The following is a 24,197-nucleotide window of genomic DNA, read 5'->3' as shown; positions in this document are numbered from 1 at the left end:
TAATCTTCTGGTAGTCTACGCACATTCTCATGGTTCCGTCCTTTTTTTTGACAATCACTAGAGGGGCCGCCCAGGGGCTACAGCTGTCTCTTATTACCCCGGCCTGTTTCATTTCCCTCAGCATATCTTTTGCACATTGATAGTGAGCGGGCGGTATGGGTCTATATCTTTCTTTTATTGGGGGATGGTCACCTGTGGGGATTGTGTGTTCTACCCCTTCTATCCGTCCGAAGTCCAATGGGTGTTTACTGAAGACTTGTTCATATTCCGTCACTAGCCTATACACCCCTTGTTTTTGATGGGTAGGTGTTGAATTTATGCCCACGTGTAGCTGTTGGCACCAATCCTCCATTTCTCCATCTGAGCCATTGCCTTCCACCTGACAGGTTGGTTCTAAGGGCTCAATGGTTGTGATGGCATTGTTGTCAACAGTATATAGCTTTGCCATTGTAGCATACCTTGGCAAAGTGACCTCTTCCTCTCCACAGTTCAAAAGTCGTACCGGCACTCGTCCCCGGTGTACCTCGACTATCCCTCGTGCTGTGAGTATAGTGGGCCTGCTGTCGGTGTACACTGGTTCTATTAAGGCTTGATAATCTCGTCCCTTAGTACCAATGGCTGCTCTACACCATACCAGCATTTCTGTTTTTGGTGGGATTACAATAGACGTTGGATCACTTACCCTCACACTGCCGATTTCTCCACCTGCAACTTCTACCTGTTGCCTTAAAATCAATACTTTTATTTCCCTCCGGAGAACTCTCTGCTGGCAGGATTGGGCAGTTTCAGCAATTTGCTGTAAGACAGAAATGACTTCGGAAAAGCAGTTCTCTAACACATTCATTCCTATCAATACAGTTGGTTCACAGTTCCGCCGGTCAACATCAACAACAATTATACCCTGTTTCTTCAGTTCTACTTTACCAATCTTTATGGTCATCTCCCTGAATCCTAGTTTCGGTACCAACTTACCATTACTGGCCCATATATCTAGTTCAACATCAGAGGGCCCTTTATCAATATCTGCATCAGCCCAGTACCTCTTATAAAGGATATACGGTATAGATGAAATCTGGGAACCTGTGTCCAGCAAAGCGTTGAGGGGAATTCCGTCCAGCACGATAGGGATAATGGGTCGTCCTCCGATGTACCTGTCGTGCCAGGGTGTTGGGCCTTGAAAGTTCATTCCTGCGAAGCGGCCCGCATTCCCAGGGGATTCCCGTTTAAATCACAATCTCGTGCAAAGTGGCCCGGCTGCTGGCAACGGCGGCAAATGGGCTGTCCATCCGGTTGGTAGCGGTCGCGGGGTCGTCCTCTCCATGTCGGGTATCTCCGGGGTCTCATCCATGGAACATCCTCTCTACAGTTTGCCAACTCCATCTTGTGTCCTCTCATCTCCTGCATGGTTTTAGCCATTGAAGCAACAACATCAGCTAAAGAGTCAAGCTTTTGTTGAAGAGCCTCATTAGTACTGGGCCCCAGGGGCTTAGCAATGGCCCCAGACATAGCTGATGTCACTGGCACTCCCTGTTGTTGAGGTGCCTCTGCCATGGGTTGCGCAGGATCCTGATCCCGAGGTGCCTCTGCCAGCTGGAGACGTATAGCGCTCTCCTTTAATTGGGCAAATGTCAATTCAGGGTTCTTAAAAACAAGCATGCTCACATGCCCCCGGTGAGAAGGGGTGTAGAGTCCCTCAATAAATTGATCTCTTAGCAGTTTATCCGCTCCGGTGTTAAAAATGGGTTCAGCCAGTGTAAGTGATTTAAGGGCTTCCTGCAGGTTTAAGGCAAAGTCTCTCACGCCCTCATTAGGTTTTTGTTTGCAACTAAAGAATCGTATTTTAGCTTTGCTGCTGTGCGTGGTTTCAAATGTAGCTTTTAATCCAGCAAATATGCGTTCAACAGTGCCTTTTAGATCAGCTGCCCATGCTGTGACTTCTCGCTTAGCATGGCCACTTAACTGCATCATCAGGAGACTAACACGCTGAACTTCACCCACAGGGAACATGTCAAAATGGGCCAGCATCTTTTCTCTGAAATCGTCAAGGGTATTAGGCTCACCTTCATACATTGGAAGCCATGGGCCACCCGGGGTATATGGCATCAGCACCGGCATGATGGGCGCCACTCCTTGCACCGCTGCCGGACTCTCTATTGACATTCTGTCTTTCAGCTGCATTAGCGCCGCCGGGTGCTGCGGCGTCTCCGTGCTGCGACATACTGTGCCCCCTTAGTTAATCCGGACCCTTCCGGTCCTCCGCTTCCGTCGGGATAGTGTAGATTCGTTCCGCTGTGCAGCAGGATCGATTTTCCCCTTGCTCTGATGTCAGAGCGCTCAGCTTGGTGCCGCCCACAATGACACGCCCCCTGCTGCTCCCACCCACCGCACTCTGTAATGGCGGATTCTGAAGTTTTTCAGTTAGACTGGGGCTCAGGTGATGGCGTAGCTCAATTAACAGTCTCGTGCCTAACGGTTATGAAGTGATTACCTCAGGGGATGGCGGCCATCTTTACTCCATTATAACCAATGGGGAAAAGTCACTTTCAATAGTTTTCAATGGGGAATGGATTTTTCTTTAATAAAGTCAATTTTCAAGATTTTTCATCCCAGTTTTCACAGTTTTGGGCTCCAATCACGGCACACAATACCCGGTATAAGGGCTGGCTAGATCCTGTTCGTGACGCCAATTGTGATGCCCAGGAGACCGGGATACCCAGCACCGGACCAATGGAGTCTGTCTCTTGAGGGGGATGTCACGGGTGGCTTGACTCGGTGCTGTGGCCTCAGGCAATGCACAGTGTAAGGGGTATCATGAGGGGACAGGCACTTACTTGATCAGCAGCAGGTTCTCCCAGCGGTGACGATCCCGATCCTGGATAGATGGCTATTGTCCAAATGAAAGACTGAGGCACTGAAACGTTTAACCAGTTTACTTTAACATAAAAGGATTTACAACCAGTCCTGTCACCGGAGTCTGTATGGGAACTCTGAGTTACTTTGACCCTGCCGGGGTCTTCGCCTCTTATTGTGCGCAATTTCTGTGTGGCCCTGCTGCTGTATGTGAACTGGCTGCCGGCCCAATCTGTCCCCTCCGGGTCCTGGTTCGACGGGCAACCCGAGTCCTTTTATCGGTTTACCCCCTCTGGGAGTACCGCTGAGCTCTGTGTCTGTTGCTGCATCCGACCCTAGTGAAGCTGATATCACCTCACGTTTTTCCGGTTGCTGTATTATATATAATGAATACAACCACGGATCCGGTATCCGTCTTTGCGCCTGTTCTGGGTAGTGATTAATGCTACCCGGTTCTCACAATGTCCTTTTTCTCTATCCCTCTTCTCCTCAGGCCGGTGATTTAGGCCTGGTAACAGTCACAGGGCTGTTAGAGATTCAACTGTATGACCTCTCACCATCAGCTCCTTGGCCCAACTGCCATTTCTTCTCTCAGACCAGAATGGATCAAGGGGAGTCTCTGGAGCTCCCCCTTCTGGCCGGAGGTGGTAGTGCAGTCTTGCTATTTTAGTATTTGTACTTACTGTCAGTAACTATTTTTGTGGCAAATACCCCTAGGGGTGCCACATGTGGATATACACGGTACCGCTGCTCTGTACTGTATACGGGGTAGTAGTCAGTATGTGGATATACTCGGTACCGCTGCTCCTGTACTGCATACGGGGTAGTAGTCAGTATGTGGATATGCTCGGTACTACTCCCCGCCCCTTATTTAGACGCATACACAGGTGATTTGAAAAATATAAATTTTTAATAAATGCGTTGTCTCTTTAATTACAATCCTTTTGGTCATTATTTAATTTTCTTTACATAATATACAGGGGGTGGAGCCACAGTGAGGGCGTGGTCATGACAGAAAGGTGGGGCTACAATAAGAGGGCTCTATCCGCTGATGTCACACTGGATACTATTATGTGCGCACTATTCATGTGACATGAGGCTCCGCCCCGCGCAGAGCATCGCAGCTCCTGTTCTGCCACATTGTAAGCAGCAGCGCAGTGTATGGAAGATAGCACTGACCCCAATACCTCTGTAGGGGGAGGGGCACTGGACGCTTGGGGAGGGGCTTGTTTGCATATTGTGCTGGATAGCTGCCTCTGCCTATATGGCGCTGCCCAGTAGGGGGCTACGCCTGATTATTAGGAATGGCGGGGAGCTGCCAACACTTCTGGGGCCGACGGACATGACTTTGGGGGTGTGAACGTTCCATATGAATAAATTTAAATTAGAATATTTAACACTGAATCATTTGCATGTAGTGGGGGAGGGGACTATATTATAATTAGTGGGCAGGGTCTCTAAAGAAAAAAAACAACAAAAGTCACTGAGCGACACCAATGCAAGCGCCAAAGTCGCACAAGCAGCATGAAGATGGCCGCAGAATGCACATTCCGTCCACGGCTCCAGGTTAGTTCAGAACATGTCTCCCTCTCTGACAGGGGCAGTGTCCGTGCCCATCGCTGTCCCCCGGGTTATGTTCATTCCTCCAATAAATACTCGAGCATGGCTGGCTCCTCCCACTGTGATGGGTGCACAGGAGCGCTAGTGGGGCTGGCACTGACGGACGCGAGTGCGCCAAATGGGTGGCAGAAGATTCAGTCACCGTGCTTCAGTCGATGCGCTCCACCTTTCCGAGAACCCGCCCCTCATACTGCGGAAGAAACGCAGCATCATCGCAGATCTCCTCAAATACCGCGCCGCAGCCAATCTCCCGGCTGGCCTTCTTAAAGTAGTACCTGAAGGAGAGAAAGCAGATGGTGAGCTTAAAGGGAAAGTCCAGAAATCTAAGAACAGAACTGAGAACCACGGCTCCACATGGACTCGAGGGTCTATTACGCATATCTGCCCTGTAACGGGATTGGTGATGGATCGGTCATGTCTGCTCACTGTAAATGGGAATCCGTGATGGATTGGTCGCGTCTGCTCTCTATAAATGAGAATCAGTGATGGATTGGTCATGTCTGCTCTCTATAAATTGGAATCAGTGATGGACCGGTTGCGTCTGCTCTTCATGGATGGGATCGGTGATGGATTAGTCGCGTTTGATCACTCTAGATGGGGCATCGGTGATGGATTGATTTAATCTGTTAACTATAGACAAGATAGGATGGGAACAGTGATGGATTGGTAGTGTCTGCTCACTATAGACAGGATCTGTGATGGATTGGTTGTTTACTCACTATAGATGAGACCGGTGATGGTTTGGTCATGTCTGCTCTCTAGATGGCTGATCGGTGATGAACTGGTCGCATCTGCTCAGTATAACTGGGTCTCCTGAGTATATACAGGATTGGCGATGGGTCTTCTCACTATAGATGGGGAGGATTGGTGATGAATTGGTAGCATCTGCTCACTATAGACACGATTGGTGATGAATTGGTCGGGTCTGCTCTCTATAGACGCGATCGGTGGATTGGCAAGGTCTGCTCTCTATAGACCCGATCGGTGATGGATTGGCTGGGTCTGCTCTCTATAGATACGATCGGTAATGGATTGGTTGTGTCTGCTCACTACAGACGGGATCGATGATGGATTGGTCGCATCTGCTTTCTATAGGCGGGATTGGTAATGGATTGGTTGCGTCTGCTCACTTTAGACGCGGTCGGTGATGGATTGGTCGCGTCTACTCACTATAGACAGGATGGGTGATGGATTGGTCTCGTCTGCTCACTATGGATGAGATCGGTGATGGATTGGTCGCTTCTGCTCACTATAGATGGGATGGGTGATGGATTGGTCTCGTCTGCTCACTATGGATGAGACCGGTGATGGATTGGTTGCGTCTGCTCACTATAGACGGGATCGGTGATGGACTGGTCGTGCAATATGATGATAAAGAGAATGGACAGCACCTCCAAAAATCGTACATTGATCTATTGCCGCCAGGAAAAAATTTATATATAACTGAACATGAGGTTCTTAGTTTAACATTCTGATCAGACTGTATGAGGCCCACTGCCACGGCAAACATCGTAGTGGGTCCCTAACGGAGCGGAGCTATGCGCTGACCAACGGCGGTGGCACAGGTGATTTTAATTATCAGGAGACTGCAAAGAAAGGGGTGTAGCCCATTTCTGCGCTCACTGGAGAGCCTGAGGAAGGGGTTTTCATGCTCCTTTCAGTTGGTGTGGGTGCTGTGTGGCGGCCATTGTAGCTGTGGCTTTGTGCTGGTGGGGCGGTGCGGTCTGGAGTCATGGGGACTCTGCCTTGCAGCATGGGTGCTGTGGGGGAACAGGCCATCTGCCCTGCTGGTGCATGGCCGCTGTGGCAGTGGGCGCCGCACAGCTCCGCGCCGTTAGGGTGGTAGGACCCACTACGAGGTTTGCCGTGACCTGGCAGTGGGCTTCATACAGTCTGATCAGAAGGTTAAACTAAGAACCCCATGTTCAGAGATATATATATATATATATATATATATATATATATAATTTTTTTTTGCCTAGCTGCAATAGATCATTGTATGATTTTTGTAGGTGCTGTCCATTCTCTTTTTCAGCATACTGATGGATTGGTCATGTCTGTTCATTATTATTATTTATTATTATAGCGCCATTTATTCCATGGCGCTTTACGTGTGAGGAGGGGTATACATAATAAAAACAGGTACAATAATCTTAAACAATACAAGTCATAACTGGTACAGGAGGAATGAGGACCCTGCCCGCGAAGGCTCACAATCTACAAGGGATGGGTGAGGATACAGTAGATGAGGATAGAGCTGGTCGTGCAGCGGTTTGGTCGATCGGTGGTTATTGCAAGTTGTAGGCTTGTCGGAAGAGGTGGGTCTTCAGGCTCTTTTTGAAGGTTTCAACGGTAGGTGAGAGTCTGATATGTTGGGGTAGAGGGTTCCAGAGTAGGGGGGATGCGGAGAGAAATCTTGTATACGATTGTGGGAAGAGGAGATAAGAAGGGAGTAGAGAAGGAGATCTTGTGAGGATCGGAGGTTGCGTGTAGGTAAGTACCGGGAGACCATGTCACAGATGTATGGAGGAGACAGGTTGTGGATGGCTTTGTACGTCATGGTTAGGGTTTTGTACTGGAGTCTCTGGGCAATGGGGAGCCAGCGAAGGGATTGACAGAGGGGAGAAGCTGGGGAATAGCTGGGGGGACAGGTGGATTAGTCAGGCAGCAGAGTTTAGAATAGATTGGAGGGGTGCGAGAGTGTTCGAGGAGAGGCCACAGAGCAGGAGGTTACAGTAGTCGAGGCGAGAGATGATGAGGGCATGGACTAGGGTTTTTGCAGATTCTTGGTTGAGGAATGTACGGATCCGTGAAATATTTTTGTGCTGAAGGCGGCAGAAAGTGGAAAGGGCTTATATGTGGTTTGAAGGAGAGATCAGCGTCAAGGATTACCCCGAGACAGCGAGCTTGTGGGACTGGGGAGAGTGGGCAGCCATTTACTGTAATGGATAGGTTCGTTGGGGGGGGTCGCGTGAGATGGGGGAAAGATAAGTTCCAGAAATCTAGCGGAGAAGAAGGATGAAATAGTGGACAGACATTGAGGGATTCTGGTTAGTAGGGAGGTGATATCTGGTCCAGAGATGTAGATCTGTGTGTCATCAGCATAGAGGTGACACTGAAAGCCAGGAGATTCTATGAGCTGTCCCAGGCCAAAGGTGTAAATGGAGAAGAGCAGGGGTCCTAGGATTGAACCTTGTGGGACTCCGACAGATTAGATCGGTGATGGACTGGTCACATCTGCTCAGTATACATGGGGGATCTGTGATGGATTGGACGCGTCAGCTCACTATAGATTAGATTGTGATAGATTGGTCATGTCTGCTCCCTATAGACGGGATCAGTGATGGATTTGTCACGTCTGCTCAGTATAGATGGGGATCGGTGATGGATTGGTCATGTCTGCTCGGTATAGATGGTGATCTGTGATGGATTGGTCTCGTCTCCTCACTATAGACAGGATCAGTGATGGATTGGTCACGTCTGCTCGGTATAGATGGGATCAGTGATGGATTGGTCATGTCTGCTCACTATAGACGGGATCAGTGCTGGATTTGTCACGTTTGCTCAGTATAGATGGGGATCGGTGAAGGATTGGTCATGTCTGCTCAGTATAGATGGTGATCTGTGATGGATTGCTCATGTCTGCTCCCCATAGACGGGATCAGTGATGGATTGGTCACGTCTGCTCAGTATAGATGGGGGATCGGTGATGGATTGGTCATGTCTGCTCAGTATAGCTGGTGATCTGTGATGGATTGGTCTCGTCTCCTCACTATAGACAGGATCAGTGATGGATTGGTCACGTCTGCTCGGTATAGATGGGATTAGTGATGGATTGGTCATGTCTGCTCACTATAGACGGGATCAGTGATGGACTGGTCACATCTGCTCAGTATAGATGGGATTAGTGATGGATTGGTCATGTCTGCTCAGTATAGATGGGATCAGTGATGGATTGGTCATGTCTGCTCACTATAGATGGGATCAGTGATGGATTGGTCACATCTGCTCAGTATAGATGGGATAGTGATGGATTGGTCATGTCTCTGCTCACTATAGACGGGATCAGTGATGGATTGGTTACGTCTGCTCAGTATAGATGGGGGATCAGTGATGGATTGGTCATGTCTGTTCACTAGACGTTTCAGTGATGGATTGATCATGTCTGCTCACTATAGACGGGATCAGTGATGGATTGGTCATGTCTGCTCAGTATAGATGGGATCAGTGATGGATTGGTCTCTTCTGCTCAGTACAGACGGGATCAGTGATGGATTGGTCATGTCTGCTCAGTATAGACGGGATCAGTGATGGATTGGTCATGTCTGCTCACTATAGACGGGATCAGTGATGGATTCATACCTCCCAACCGTCCCGTATCCAGCGGGACTGTCCCGATTTTGACAGTCAGACCCGCGATCCCGGGCGGGACATTAGTTGTCCTGCACTGGTTGGGAGGTGTGTAATATCACCCGGTTAACTCCCTGAGTCCCTGCACCCGCAGAGCAGCACAACACATATTGGCTGCTCTGTGCGCACAGGACCTGTGATGAGGTCACAGGATGGGAGGAGTCAGGGGGTCATATGATCGGGAGGACCTCCATGTACAGGACTCTGCTGGTTGTCATGGCGCCGGACGAGGGTAAGCGCAAGTGTGAGGTCAGGAGGTGTTTACAGTGTGGATGTAGCAGAGCCGTGTGTGTACGAGGTGTATGGATCGGAGCAGCGTGTGAAAGGTGTATGGAGCGGAGTTGTGTGTGTAAGAGGTGGCCGGAGCCGTGTGCATGAGGTGTACGGAGCACAGCCGCGTGTGTACGGAGCGGAGCAGCGTGTGAAAGGTGTATGGAGCAGAGCCATGTGTGTAAGAGGTGTGCGGATCGGAGCAGAGTGTGAAAGGTGTACGGAGCAGAGCCGCATGTGCAAGGTGTATAGAGCGCAGTTGTGTGTGTGTGTGTACGAGGTGTATGGAGCGGAGCCGTGTGTGTACGAGGTGTACGGAGGGGAGCTGTGTGTGTACGAGGTGTACGGAGGGGAGCTGTGTGTGTACGAGGTGTACGGAACGGAGCCGTGTGTGTACGAGGTGTACGGAGCGGAGCCGTGTGTGTACGAGGTGTACGGAACGGAGCCGTGTGTACGAGGTGTACGGAGCGGAGCCGTGTGTGTACGAGGTGTACGGAGCGGAGCCGTGTGTGTACGAGGTGTACGGAGCGGAGCCGTGTGTGTACGAGGTGTACGGAGCGGAGCCGTGTGTGTACGAGGTGTACGGAGCGGAGCCGTGTGTGTACGAGGTGTACGGAGCGGAGCCGTGTGTGTACGAGGTGTACGGAGCGGAGCCGTCTGTGTGTATGAGGTGTACGGAGTGGAGCCGTGTATGAGGTGTACGGAGCGGAGCCGTGTGTGTATGAGGCGTATGGGGAGGAGCCGTGTGTGTGTGTGGAGTGTACGGAACAGAGCCGTGTTTGTACGAGGTGTACGGAGCGGAGCCGCATGTGCAAGGTGTATGGAGCGGAGCCGTGTGTGTGTACGAGGTGTACGGAGCGGATCCGTGTGTGTACGAGGTGTACGGAGCAGAGCCGCATGTGCAAGGTGTATGGAGCGCAGTTGTGTGTGTGTACGAGGTGTATGGAGTGGAGCCGTGTGTGTACGAGGTGTACGGAGCGGAGCCGTGTGTGTACGAGGTGTACGGAGCGGAGACGTGTATACGAGGTGTACGGAGTGGAGCCGTGTGTGTACGAAGTGTACGGAGTGGAGCCGTGTGTGTATGAGGTGTATGGGGAGGAGCCGTGTGTGTACGAGGTGTACGGAGTGGAGCCGTGTGTGTACGAGGTGTACGGAGTGGAGCCGTGTGTGTATGAGGTGTATGGGGAGGAGCCGTGTGTGTGTGTGGAGTGTACGGAACAGAGCCGTGTGTGTACGAGGTGTACGGAGCGGAGCCACATGTGTAATGTGTATGGAGCGGAGTCGTGTGTGTACGAGGTGTATGGAGCGGACGCTGTGTTAAATATTAATAATTAATTGAATTATTCTCAATTCGGTACTGAGCACATTGCTTCTTGCTGACATTACAAAAGCTATTTCTGTATATATATAGCTCAGAGTATAAGTCAACACCATATACAGGGAACACGTGGTCTGCGGGACATATAAATAACGTCTCTTAGGAGGTGAAGGGGTTTGTCACGTGGGAGTTGTCACCTCCTGCCTTCACCATCATTCTCCATGGACGTAAACAAGTCACAGAAGGAAGGAACAGCTGATAGCCAGGATGACTTCACGCTTCACACAGACAGACGATTTTTACCATTCAGAACTTTGGGAAAGATGAGTAACAAGCGCTGATATTTACAAATAGACAATCTGTTCGTAACTATTTCATCTACTTTTATGTTTTGTTGCAATGTGGTTTTTCTGTGGACAATTCAATAAACCACTATATTTTTCATGAGAATATCATGACATTTTTCTTTAAGAGTAAGCACCTGGTGAATAGTCCTGATTAAATAAATGTGCGAAATAAGCATATTTAACACGCTGGCTGAGTCAGATAGGAGCAGATATTGCTCCTCGCTCTGACATTGACTGGCACAGGAGACACGGAGAGGTCTTTATCAGTGGCGTATCACAGCTGCAGCGACGTGAGCAGTCAGCGGCGCAGCTGGATGACACCATTCAGCGCCGTGGGAGTGGAAGCTGCCGACTACTGCGAGGGAGCGCGGTGAAAGGTGTGTGTGTAGTGATGGAGAAGGCAATGATGGGGGTGGGGGTAACCATGTGTGGCCAATATACTGTACCCAGCATCGTGTGGGGCCATTATACTGTATGGAGCATCGTGTGGGGCCATTATACTGTATGGACCATCACGTGGGGCAAGTATACTATACGCAGCATCATGTGGGGCCATTATACAGTATGGAGCATAATATGGCCATTAATACAGTATGGAGCATTATGTGTGGCCATTATACAGTATGGGGCACTGTGTGGCCATTATACAGTATGGAGCACCATGTGGAGCCATTAATACAGTATGGAGCATTATGTGTGGCCATTATACAGTATGGGGCACTGTGTGGCCATTATACAGTATGGAGCACCATGTGGAGCCATTATACAGTATGGAGCATCATGTGTGGCCATTATACAGTATGGAGCATCATGTGTAGGAATTATACAGTATGGAGCATCATGTGGTCATTATACAGTATGGAGCATCATGTGTGGCTATTATACAGTATGGAGCATCATGTGTGGCCATTATACAGTATGGAGCATCATGTGTGGCCATTATACAGTACGAAGCATCATGTGGGGCTATTATACAGTATGGAGCATCATGTGGCCATTATACAGTACTAGATGGTGGCCAGATTCTAACGCATCGGGTATTCTAGAATATGTATGCGTAGTGTATAGCACAGCCCACGCAGTACATTGTGCAGCCCACGCAGTACATTGCGCAGCCCACGTTGTATATTGTGCAGCCCACGTTGTATATTGCGCAGCCCACATAGTATATTTCCCAGCCCATGTAGTACATTGCGCAGCCCACGTTGTACACTGCGCAGCCCACGTGGTATATTGCGCAGCCTACGTAGTATATTGTGCAGCCCAGGTAGTATATTGCGCAGCCCACGTAGTATATTGCGCAGCCCACGTAGTATATTGCGCAGCCCACGTTGTATATTGCGCAGCCTACGTTGTATAATGCGCAGCCCTCGTAGTATATTGCACAGTCCATGTAGTATATAGCACAGTCCACGCAGTCTATAGCAATGTGAGCACCACATCCCTGTTAAAAAAAAAGAATTAAAATAAAAAAAAATTATATACTCACACTCCGGTGGCCCCCCCGGATCGAAGCTGTTACCGATGCTTCTCGTGCGCTCTGATCTGAAGAGTGCATTGCGGTCTCGCGAGATGATGACGTAGTGGTCGCGCGAGACCGCACGTCATCATCTCGCGAGACCGCAATGCATGGAGCGGTCACCGGGGCGTCGCGAGGAGCGTCGGTAACCGCTTCGATCCAGGGGGGGCCACTGGAGGGTGAGTATATGACTATTTTTAATTTTTTTAAATTATTTTTAACGTTAGATCTTTTTACTATTCATGCTGCATAGGCAGCATGAATAGTAAAAAGTTGGTCACACAGGGTTAATAGCGGCATTAACTGAGTGCGTTACACCGCGGTCAATGATGCCATTAACCCTGTGTAAGCGCTGACCGGAGGGGAGTATGCGGGCGCCGGGCACTGACTGCGGGGAGTAAGGAGCGGCCATTTTCTTCCGGACTGTGCCCGTCGCTGATTGGTCGTGGCAAAACAATCAGCGACTTCGATTTCCATGACAGACAGAGGCCGCGACCAATGAATATCCGTGACAGAAGGACAGACAGACAGAAGGAAGTGACCCTTAGACAATTATATAGTAGATGAAGCATACTGTGTGGCCATTATACAGTATGGAGCACTGTGTGGAGCCATTATACAGTATGGAGCATCATGTGGGCCCATTATACTGTATGGAGCATCACTTGGGGCCAGTACACTGTACGCAGCATCATTTGTGGCCATTATACAGTATGGAGCATCATGTGTGGCCATTATACAGTATGGAGCATCGTGTGGCCATTATACAGTATGGAGCATCATGTGTGGCCATTATACAGTATGGAGCATCACGTGGGGCCAGTGCACTGTACGCAGCATCATGTGGGGCCATTATACAGTATGGAGCACTGTATGGCCATATTTGTTTGTTTATAATTATTGTTTACGAAACATTGTGATCAGAAGTGCTAAATGGGTGAGGTTGGGGCGTGACTAGTTATGAAATGGGTGTGGTCAGAGGTGTGGTTAAAATATGACGCAGCGCGCTGCGCGCGCAGCTAACTTTGTCCCTCTTTCCTTTCCTCAAAAAAGTTGTGAGGCATGATGGATTGGTCATGCCTGCTCACTATAGACGGTTTCAGTGATGGATTGGTCATGTCTGCTCTCTATAAATTGGAATCAGTGATAGACTGGTCGCGTCTGCTCTTCATGGATGGGATCGGTGATGGATTAGTCGCGTCTGATCACTCTAGATGGAGCATCAGTGATGGATTGATTTAATCTGTTAACTATAGACAAGGTGGGATGGGAACAGTGATGGATTGGTAGTGTCTGCTCACTATAGACAGGATCTGTGATGGATTGGTTGTTCACTCACTATAGATGAGAGCGGCGATGGTTTGGTCATGTCTGCTCTCTAGATGGCTGATCGATGATGGATTGGTCATGTCTGCTCATTGTACACGGGATCAGTGTTGAACTGGTTGCATCTGCTCAGTATAAATGGGTCTCCTGTTATGAACTGGTGATTCAGAACCACAATGGACCTAGTGGTTAAGAGCACACAAGGTGACCTGATAGTTACTAATAACATAGGACGAGCTCTGAGACGTGGGAACTCTGCTGACCGCAATCCCTAATCCTATCATACCACACTAGAGGTAGCCGTGGAGCGCTCCTGACCAGACCTAGGCGCCTCGGGCACAGCCTGAGAAACTAGCTAGCCCTGGAGATAGAAAGATAAGCCTACCTTGCCTCAGAGAAATTCCCCAAAGGAAAAGGCAGCCCCCCACATATAATGACTGTGAGTAAAGATGAAAATACAAACACAGAGATGAAATAGATTTTAGCAAAGTGAGGCCCGACTTACTGGATAGACCGAGGATAGGAAAGATAGCTTTGCAGTCAGCACAAAAACCTACAAACAACCACGCAGAGGGCGCAAAAAGACCCTCCGCACCGACTAACGGTACGGAGGTGCTCCCTCTGCGTCTCAGAGCTTCCAGCAAGCAAGAAAAACCAATATAGCAAGCTGGACAGAAAAAATAGCAAACAAAAGTAACACCAGCAAAACTTAGCTTATGCAGGGTAGACAGGCCACAAGAACGATCCAGGAGAGAACAAGACCAACACTGGAACATTGACTGGAGGCCAGGAACAAAGAACTAGGTGGAGTTAAATAGAGCAGCACCTAACGACTTAACCTCATCACCTGAGGAAGGAAACTCAGAAGCCGCAGCCCCACTCACAGCCACCAAAGGAAGCTCATAGACAGAACCAGCCGAAGTACCACTCATGACCACAGGAGGGAGCTTGACCACAGAATTCACAACAGTACCCCCCCCCCCCCTTGAGGAGAGGTCACCGAACCCTCACCAGAGCCCCCAGGCTGACCAGGATGAGCCATATGAAAGGCACGAACCAGATCGGCAGCATGGACATCAGAGGCAAAGACCCAGGAATTATCTTCCTGACCATAACCCTTCCACTTAACCAGATACTGGAGTTTCCGTCTCGAAACACGAGAATCCAAAATCTACTCCACTATATACTCCAACTCCCCCTCAACCAACACCGGGGCAGGAGGATCAACAGATGGAACCACAGGTGCCACGTATCTCCGCAACAATGACCTATGGAATACTTTATGGATGGAAAAAGAAGCTGGAAGGGTCAAACGAAAAGACACAGGATTAAGAACCTCAGAAATCCTATACGGACCAATGAAACGAGGCTTAAACTTAGGAGAGGAAACTTTCATAGGAATATAACGAGATGACAACCAAACCAAATCCCCAACACGAAGTCGGGGACCCACACAGCGCCTGCGGTTAGCGAAACGTTGAGCCTTCTCCTGGGACAATGTCAAATTGTCCACTACATGAGTCCAAATCTGCTGCAACCTATCCACCACCGTATCCACACCAGGACAGTCTGAAGACTCAACCTGCCCTGAAGAGAAACGAGGATGGAAACCAGAATTGCAGAAAAACGGCAAAACCAAAGTAGCCGAGCTGGCCCGATTATTAAGGGCGAACTCAGCCAAAGGCAAAAAGGACACCCAATCATCCTGATCAGCAGAAACAAAACATCTCAGATATGTTTCCAAGGTCTGATTGGTTCGTTCAGTCTGGCCATTTGTCTGAGGATGGAAAGCCGAGGAAAAAGACAAATCAATGCCCATCCTAGCACAAAAGGCTCGCCAAAACCTCGAAACAAACTGGGAACCTCTGTCAGAAACGATGTTCTCCGGAATGCCATGTAAACGAACCACATGCTGGAAGAACAATGGCACCAAATCAGAGGAGGAAGGCAATTTAGACAAGGGTACCAAATGGACCATCTTAGAGAAGCGATCACAAACCACCCAAATGACCGCCATTTTTTGAGAGACGGGGAGATCCGAAATAAAATCCATAGAGATATGTGTCCAAGGCCTCTTCGGGACCGGCAAGGGCAAAAGCAACCCACTGGCACGAGAACAGCAGGGCTTAGCCCGAGCACAAATCCCACAGGACTGCACAAAAGAACGCACATCCCGCGACAGAGACGGCCACCAAAAGGATCTAGCCACCAAATCTCTGGTACCAAAGATTCCAGGATGACCAGCCAACACTGAACAATGAACCTCAGAGATAACTCTACTCGTCCATTTATCAGGGACAAACAGTTTCTCCGCTGGGCAACGGTCAGGTCTATTAGCCTGAAACTTTTGCAGCACCCGCCGCAAATCAGGGGAGATGGCAGACAAAATTACCCCCTCTTTGAGAATACCCGCCGGCTCAGGCAAACCCGGAGAGTCGGGCACAAAACTCCTAGACAGGGCATCCGCCTTCACATTTTTAGAGCCCGGAAGGTACGAAACCACAAAGTCAAAACGGGAGAAAAGCAGCGACCAACGAGCCTGTCTAGGATTCAACCGTTTGGCAGACTCGAGATAAGTCAAGTTTTTGTGATCAGTCAAGACCACCACGCGATGCTTAGCTCCTTCAAGCCAATGACGCCACTCCTCGAATGCCCACTTCATGGCCAGCAACTCTCGATTGCCAACATCATAATTACGCTCAGCAGGCGAAAACTTCCTGGAAAAGAAGGCGCATGGTTTCATCACCGAGCCATCAGAACTTCTTTGCGACAAAACAGCCCCTGCTCCAATCTCAGAAGCATCAACCTCGACCTGGAACGGGAGCGAAACATCTGGTTGGCACAACACAGGGGCAGAAGAAAAACGATGCTTCAACTCTTGAAAAGCTTCCACAGCAGCAGAAGACCAATTGACCACATCAGCACCCTTCTTGGTTAAATCAGTCAACGGTTTAGCAATACTAGAAAAATTATTGATGAAGCGACGATAAAAATTAGCAAAGCCCAGGAACTTTTGCAGACTCTTCAGAGATGTCGGCTGAGTCCAATCATAAATGGCCTGAACTTTAACAGGGTCCATCTCGATAGTAGAAGGGGAAAAAATTAAACCCAAAAATGAAACCTTCTGAACACCAAAGAGACACTTTGACCCCTTCACAAACAAAGAATTCGCACGCAGGACCTGGAACACCATTCTGACCTGCTTCACGTGAGACTCCCAATCATCCGAGAAGACCAAAATGTCATCCAAGTATACAATCAGGAATTTATCAAGGTACTCTCGGAAGATGTCATGCATAAAGGACTGAAACACTGATGGAGCATTAGAAAGCCCGAATGGCATAACCAGGCACTCAAAATGGCCCTCGGGCGTATTAAATGCTGTTTTCCATTCATCGCCCTGTTTAATACGCACAAGATTATACGCACCACGAAGATCTATCTTGGTGAACCAACTAGCCCCCTTAATCCGAGCAAACAAATCAGACAGCAGCGGCAAGGGGTACTGAAATTTGACCGTGATTTTATTTAGAAGGCGGTAATCAATACAAGGTCTCAGCGAACCATCCTTCTTGGCCACAAAAAAGAACCCTGCTCCCAATGGCGATGACGACGGGCGAATATGACCCTTCTCCAAGGATTCCTTTACGTAACTCCGCATAGCGGCGTGCTCAGGCACAGACAAATTAAACAGTCGACCTTTAGGAAACTTACTACCAGGAATCAAATCGATAGCACAATCGCAATCCCTATGCGGAGGTAGGGCATTTGACTTGGGCTCATCAAATACATCCCGGTAATCTGACAAGAACTCTGGGACCTCAGAAGGGGTGGATGATGAAATAGACAGAAATGGAACATCACCATGTACCCCCTGACAACCCCAGCTGGACACAGACATTGATTTCCAATCCAATACTGGGTTATGGACCTGTAGCCATGGCAACCCCAACACGACCACATCATGCAGATTATGCAACACCAAAAAGCGAATATCCTCCTGATGCGCAGGAGCCATGCACATGGTCAGCTGGGTCCAGTACTGAGGCTTATTCTTGGCCAAAGGCGTAGCATCAATTCCTCTCAATGGAATAGGACACTGCAAGGGCTCCAAGAAAAACCCACAACGCCTAGCAAACTCCAAGTCCATCAAATTCAGGGCAGCGCCTGAATCCACAAATGCCATGACAGAATAGGATGACAAAGAGCAGATCAAAGTAACGGACAAAAGAAATTTCAACTGTACCATACCAATGGTGGCAGACCTAGCGAACCGCTTAGTGCGCTTAGGACAATCGGAGATAGCATGAGTGGAATCACCACAGTAAAAACACAGCCCATTCTGACGTCTGTGTTCTTGCCGTTCAGCTCTGGTCAAAGTCCTATCGCACTGCATAGGCTCAGGTTTATGCTCAGATAATACCACCAAATGGTGCATAGTTTTACGCTCACGCAAGCGTCGACCGATCTGAATGGCCAAAGACATAGACTCATTCAGACCAGCAGGCATAGGAAATCCCACCATGACATCCTTAAGGGCTTCAGAGAGACCCTTTCTGAAAATTGCTGCCAGCGCACATTCATTCCATTGAGTGAGCACAGACCACTTCCTAAACTTCTGACAATATATCTCTACCTCATCCTGACCCTGACACAGAGCCAGCAAATTTTTCTCTGCCTGATTCACTGAATTAGGTTCATCATAAAGCAATCCGAGCGCCAGAAAAAACGCATCAATATTACATAATGCAGGATCTCCTGGCGCAAGGGAAAATGCCCAGTCTTGAGGGTCGCCACGTAATAAAGAAATAATGATCTTAACTTGTTGAACTGGGTCGCCAGAGGAGCGGGGTTTCAAAGCCAGAAACAGTTTACAATTATTTTTAAAACTCAGAAACTTAGCTCTATCTCCAGAAAACAAATCAGGAATAGGAATTCTTGGTTCTAACATAGAATTCTGAACCACAAAGTCTTGAATATTTTGTACTCTTGCAGTGAGATGATCCACACAAGAAGACAGACCTTTAATGTCCATCACTACACCTGTGTCCTGAACCACCCAAATGTCTAGGGTAAAAGAAAGACAAAACACAGTGCAAAGAAAATAAAATGGTCTCAGAACTTCTCTTTTCCCTCTATTGAGAAGCATTAGTACTTTGGGCCTCCAGTACTGTTATGAACTGGTGATTCAGAACCACAATGGACCTAGTGGTTAAGAGCACACAAGGTGACCTGATAGTTACTAATAACATAGGACGAGCTCTGAGACGTGGGAACTCTGCTGACCGCAATCCCTAATCCTATCATACCACACTAGAGGTAGCCGTGGAGCGCTCCTGACCAGACCTAGGCGCCTCGGGCACAGCCTGAGAAACTAGCTAGCCCTGGAGATAGAAAGATAAGCCTACCTTTCCTCAGAGAAATTCCCCAAAGGAAAAGGCAGCCCCCCACATATAATGACTGTGAGTAAAGATGAAAATACAAACACAGAGATGAAATAGATTTTAGCAAAGTGAGGCCCGACTTACTGAATAGACCGAGGATAGGAAAGATAGCTTTGCAGTCAGCACAAAAACCTACAAACAACCACGCAGAGGGCGCAAAAAGACCCTCCGCACCGACTAACGGTACGGAGGTGCTCCCTCTGCGTCTCAGAGCTTCCAGCAAGCAAGAAAAACCAATATAGCAAGCTGGACAGAAAAAATAGCAAACAAAAGTAACACCAGCAAAACTTAGCTTATGCAGGGTAGACAGGCCACAAGAACTATCCAGGAGAGAACAAGACCAACACTGGAACATTGACTGGAGGCCAGGAACAAAGAACTAGGTGGAGTTAAATAGAGCAGCACCTAACGACTTAACCTCATCACCTGAGGAAGGAAACTCAGAAGCCGCAGCCCCACTCACATCCACCAAAGGAAGCTCATAGACAGAACCAGCCGAAGTACCACTCATGACCACAGGAGGGAGCTTGACCACAGAATTCACAACAGTCTTCTGAGTATAGACAGGATTGGCGATGGGTGGGTCACATCTTCTCACTATAGATGGAGCGGATTGGTGATGAATTGGTAGCATCTGCTCTCTATAGACACGATTGGTGATAGATTGGTCGGGTCTGCTCTTTATAGACGCGATTGGTGATGGATTGGTCGGGTCTGCTCAGTATAGACAGGATTGGTAATGGATTGGCTAGGTCTGCTCTCTATAGATACGATTGGTAATGGTAATGTGTCTGCTTACTACAGATAGGATTGATGATGGATTGGTCGGATCTGCTTTCTGTAGGCGGGATTGGTAATGGATTGGTTGCGTCTGCTCACTTTAGACGCGGTCGGTGATGGATTGATCGCGTCTACTCACTATAGACAGGATGGGTGATGGATTGCTCCTGTTTGTTCACTATAGATGAGCGGTGATGGATTGGTGGCATTTGCTCACTATAGATAGGATCTGTGATGGATTGATCATGTCTTCTCTTTGTAGAGGGGATAGGTGATGGATTGGTCGCGTGTGCTGAGTTTTGAGCTTTTTCAGCATATTGATGGATTGGTCATGTCTGTTCACTATAGATCGGTGATGGACTGGTCACGTCTGCTCAGTATAGATGGGATCTGTGATGGATTGGACGCGTCTGCTCACTATAGATTAGATTGTGATGGATTGGCCACGTCTGCTCAGTATAGATGGAGATCTGTGATGTATTGGTCAGGTCTGCTCACTAAAGACGGGATTGGTCATGTCTGCTCAGTATAGATGGGATCAGTGATGGATTGGTCATGTCTGCTCAGTATAGATGGGATCAGTGATGGATTGGTCATGTCTGCTCACTATAGACGGAATCAGTGATGGATTGGTCACATCTGCTCATTCAGCCATGATGGCTCACCGCCCCACCCGGCTTCCTACACGGAGGACACATGGCCCTCACTTCTGTATGATCTGGAGCAGTGCGGGCTTGTAACCCCAATGCCGTCCTTCCATGATGGTCATGGAGGACCGATGATGGCGGGTGACATTCATGTGATGGTTGGCTCACGCAGGCGGTCTGTCCTTACAGGAATACTTCTGGCCTCGTACCTGTAATTGCCTTTCTTGCTGAGCTGGTCCTTGAAGTGGCCGAGGGTCAGGCTGTGCGCCCGCAGCATCCGCCGGTACGGGATCGCCTCCCCGCAGAAGAAGTAGGTGACCGTGAGCTCGGAGGACGCAGGACAGGGGGCGCTCTGCAGGATTTTTGGTTCTTTATGTCTTGAACAAAAATAGAAGAGACTTGCTATGATATGTTCAGAAAAAGGAGGCTGATAACAGAGAGTAATAGGACTGTATACAAATGCAAAAATAACCAGCAGTGACGCAGGGGGGGAGGGGGGGGGCTTGAGCGCACCAGACCCTCAAATGTCCAGTTCAGACACTCGAAGGTTATATACACACTATATACAGATCACACATACTGCACACATACAGTACAGACCAAGAGTTTGGACACACCTTCTCATTGAAAGATTTTTCTGTATTTTCATGACTATGAAAATTGTAAATTCACACTGAAGGCATCAAAACTATGAATTAACACATGTGGAATTATATACTTAACAAAAAAAGTGTGATACAACTGAAATTATGTCTTATATTCTAGGTTCTTCAAAGTAGCAAAAGCAAAGCAGTCATCAAAGCAAAAGGTGGCTACTTTGAAGAACCTAGAATATCTAATATATAATTGCCTAGAATACTACTTCCTGCAATTTGTGCCAACTTCCTGTCCGGAGCTAATGTCCGGAGCTAATGTCCGGAGATAAGTGACGTCAACAGTGTCCAGTGTCTGATTGGTTGCTGCCTGCTGCGAGCGACCAATCAGAAACGTGCCGTACTGTGACACACTCCGCCCGCCATTTTGGTGTGATTTTTGAATTTTTACCTCACAGCAAGTTTCTACTGCGTGGAGGCGGGCCCAGTGACGTTGCTCTTCAAGCTCCTGCCGAATTTCGTCAAAAAAAATGATAATACCATTTACCAAAACTATATATATTTAGTTGTGAAGTGGTTCAGTGACATTTTCACACCAATTTTGAACTTTTGTTTGGTGTTTTCTCCATATACTGCCTATTATTCACTGACTGTTATACTGAGAGACTGCTGTTTATTAACCTCTTCTTTGCCACATTGGGTATATTGGTATTATTCTTACATTTGAATAAATAAAGTATATATGGATTCTAGACTCCCGATTCTGCCATCTAGTAAGACATAATTTCAGTTGTTTCACACTTTCTTGTTAAGTATATAATTCCACATGTGTTAATTCATAGTTTTGATGCCTTCAGTGTGAATGTACAATTTTCATAGTCATGAAAATACAGAAAAATCTTTCAATGAGAAGGTGTGTCCAAACTTTTGGTCTGTACTGTACACACTGTATATACACACAGTATATATACATACACACTGTATATACAGATCACACATACTGTACACATATATACACTGTACATACATACATCCATCCATCACACACACACACACACACTGTGGCGACATCACATTTAATCTGAATTACCCAGACATATTATGTCAGCAGGCCAGGGACAGGAGCTGGAGTTCGTGAGAAGGACTGTTGGCCCTTATTGTAATGAATTCACTGGCTGCTGATTACCTATTGTGTCTGTCCTTGTATTTTTCTACTGCCTTTGGGAAATAAAGGCACAATGTCTGAATGTTAATATGTTGATGACCCATTGGTTCTCTGCAATATGAAGGACAATCTATGCATGTTGTTTGAACACTCCAGCAGTGAGGGATGGTCTCCTTCCACCTTCCCCCAAGACTGTGGAGGAATGACTGAATGAGAAGTTGTGACCTATAAAAAGGAGGATCTGCCCATGTTCAGGGAGTCTACATTACAGAAGTCATAGCATCATCACTCCAACTGAAGAAATACAGAGCCGCCACATTTGACCATCACTGGACCATGGATACGTTTGGAGAAAGCCAAGATTGGGACCTGCCGGTCACCTGGCTCCATGGACATGTTTAGAGATGCCAGGTTGTGATCATTTGATCAACTGGCTGTGTACCTTGTATGGACTCAATGGGCTTTCCTACGCTTGTCGTTACCTCCTCTCTGTGTGCGTGCCACAGGTGGGGTAGCGACCCTGGAAGATCTAAGTCACAGCTGCCATTATCCCGACGAGTCAGCGGAAGGGTGAGACTCTAATGTGCGCCATCTTGGTTATTGTGCTGGGACTGTTCTGTTTGCTATTGCGTGTTGTGGTTCAATAAAGCATTGCCACACTGTGTTACCCTCACCCTGTGTTGTCTTAGTGTTCTGCCAACAGGGATAGAGAGCAGGCATTCAGTGGTGTGATCTCTGGTCCATGTGGTTCCAGCTGGCAGATGGGGATGCCCACCGACCCCCTGTGTCTCCACATACACTATACACATATACTGTACACATGTATACACACAGATGCTTCTCAAAAAAATTAGAATACCAAAAAGTGAATTTATTTCATTTCTTAAATACTAATAGTGAAGCTCATATATTCTATAGACATTACACACAGAGTGATCTATTTCACGTGTTTATTTCTGTTAATGTTGATGATTATAGCTTACAGCCAATGAAAACCCAAAAGTCATTATCTCAGTAAATTAGAATACTTTATAACACCAGCTTGAAAAATGATTGTAAAATCTGACATGTCCTACTGAAATGTGTGTTCAGTAAATGCACTCAATACTAGGTCGGGCTCCTTGTGCATCAATTCCTGCATCACACTATATACACACACACACACTGTATACACGCACTATATATACACACACACATATAGTATACAACCGCACTATATATACACACACACGCACTAAATATACAGTGGGGCAAAAAAGTATTTAGTCAGTCAGCAATAGTGCAAGTTCCACCACTTAAAAAGATGAGAGGCGTCTGTAATTTACATCATAGGTAGACCTCAACTATGGGAGACAAACTGAGAAAAAAAAATCCAGAAAATCACATTGTCTGTTTTTTTAACATTTTATTTGCATATTATGGTGGAAAATAAGTATTTGGTCAGAAACAAACAATCAAGATTTCTGGCTCTCACAGACCTGTAACTTCTTCTTTAAGAGTCTCCTCTTTCCTCCACTCATTACCTGTAGTAATGGCACCTGTTTAAACTTGTTATCAGTATAAAAAGACACCTGTGCACACCCTCAAACAGTCTGACTCCAAACTCCACTATGGTGAAGACCAAAGAGCTGTCAAAGGACACCAGAAACAAAATTGTAGCCCTGCACCAGGCTGGGAAGACTGAATCTGCAATAGCCAATCAGCTTGGAGTGAAGAAATCAACAGTGGGAGCAATAATTAGAAAATGGAAGACATACAAGACCACTGATAATCTCCCTCGATCTGGGGCTCCACGCAAAATCCCACCCCGTGGGGTCAGAATGATCACAAGAACGGTGAGCAAAAATCCCAGAACCATGCGGGGGGACCTAGTGAATGAACTGCAGAGAGCTGGGACTAATGTAACAA

General features: G+C 47.8%; 1 protein-coding gene across 1 annotated transcript in view; it reads right to left on the bottom strand.

The window, feature by feature from the left end:
* Window positions 1-3,744: 3,744 nt before the first annotated feature.
* Window positions 3,745-24,197, bottom strand: part of LOC138663097 (axin-2-like) — a 37,464-nt gene continuing 17,011 nt past the window's right edge. The window contains exons 5-6 of the mRNA XM_069749188.1: window positions 20,741-20,908; window positions 3,745-4,745 (exon numbers count right to left, since the gene is read on the bottom strand). Coding sequence (XP_069605289.1) covers window positions 4,619-4,745; window positions 20,741-20,908 — 295 coding nt within the window. The 3' untranslated portion in view covers window positions 3,745-4,618. The remainder of the gene's footprint in view (window positions 4,746-20,740; window positions 20,909-24,197) is intronic.

The sequence above is a fragment of the Ranitomeya imitator genome, chromosome 2, assembly GCF_032444005.1.
Source record: "Ranitomeya imitator isolate aRanImi1 chromosome 2, aRanImi1.pri, whole genome shotgun sequence".
NCBI classification, from domain to species: Eukaryota; Metazoa; Chordata; class Amphibia; order Anura; family Dendrobatidae; genus Ranitomeya; species Ranitomeya imitator.
The sequence above is the reverse complement of the archived record's forward strand: the minus strand, read 5'-3'. Positions and strand labels throughout refer to the sequence as shown.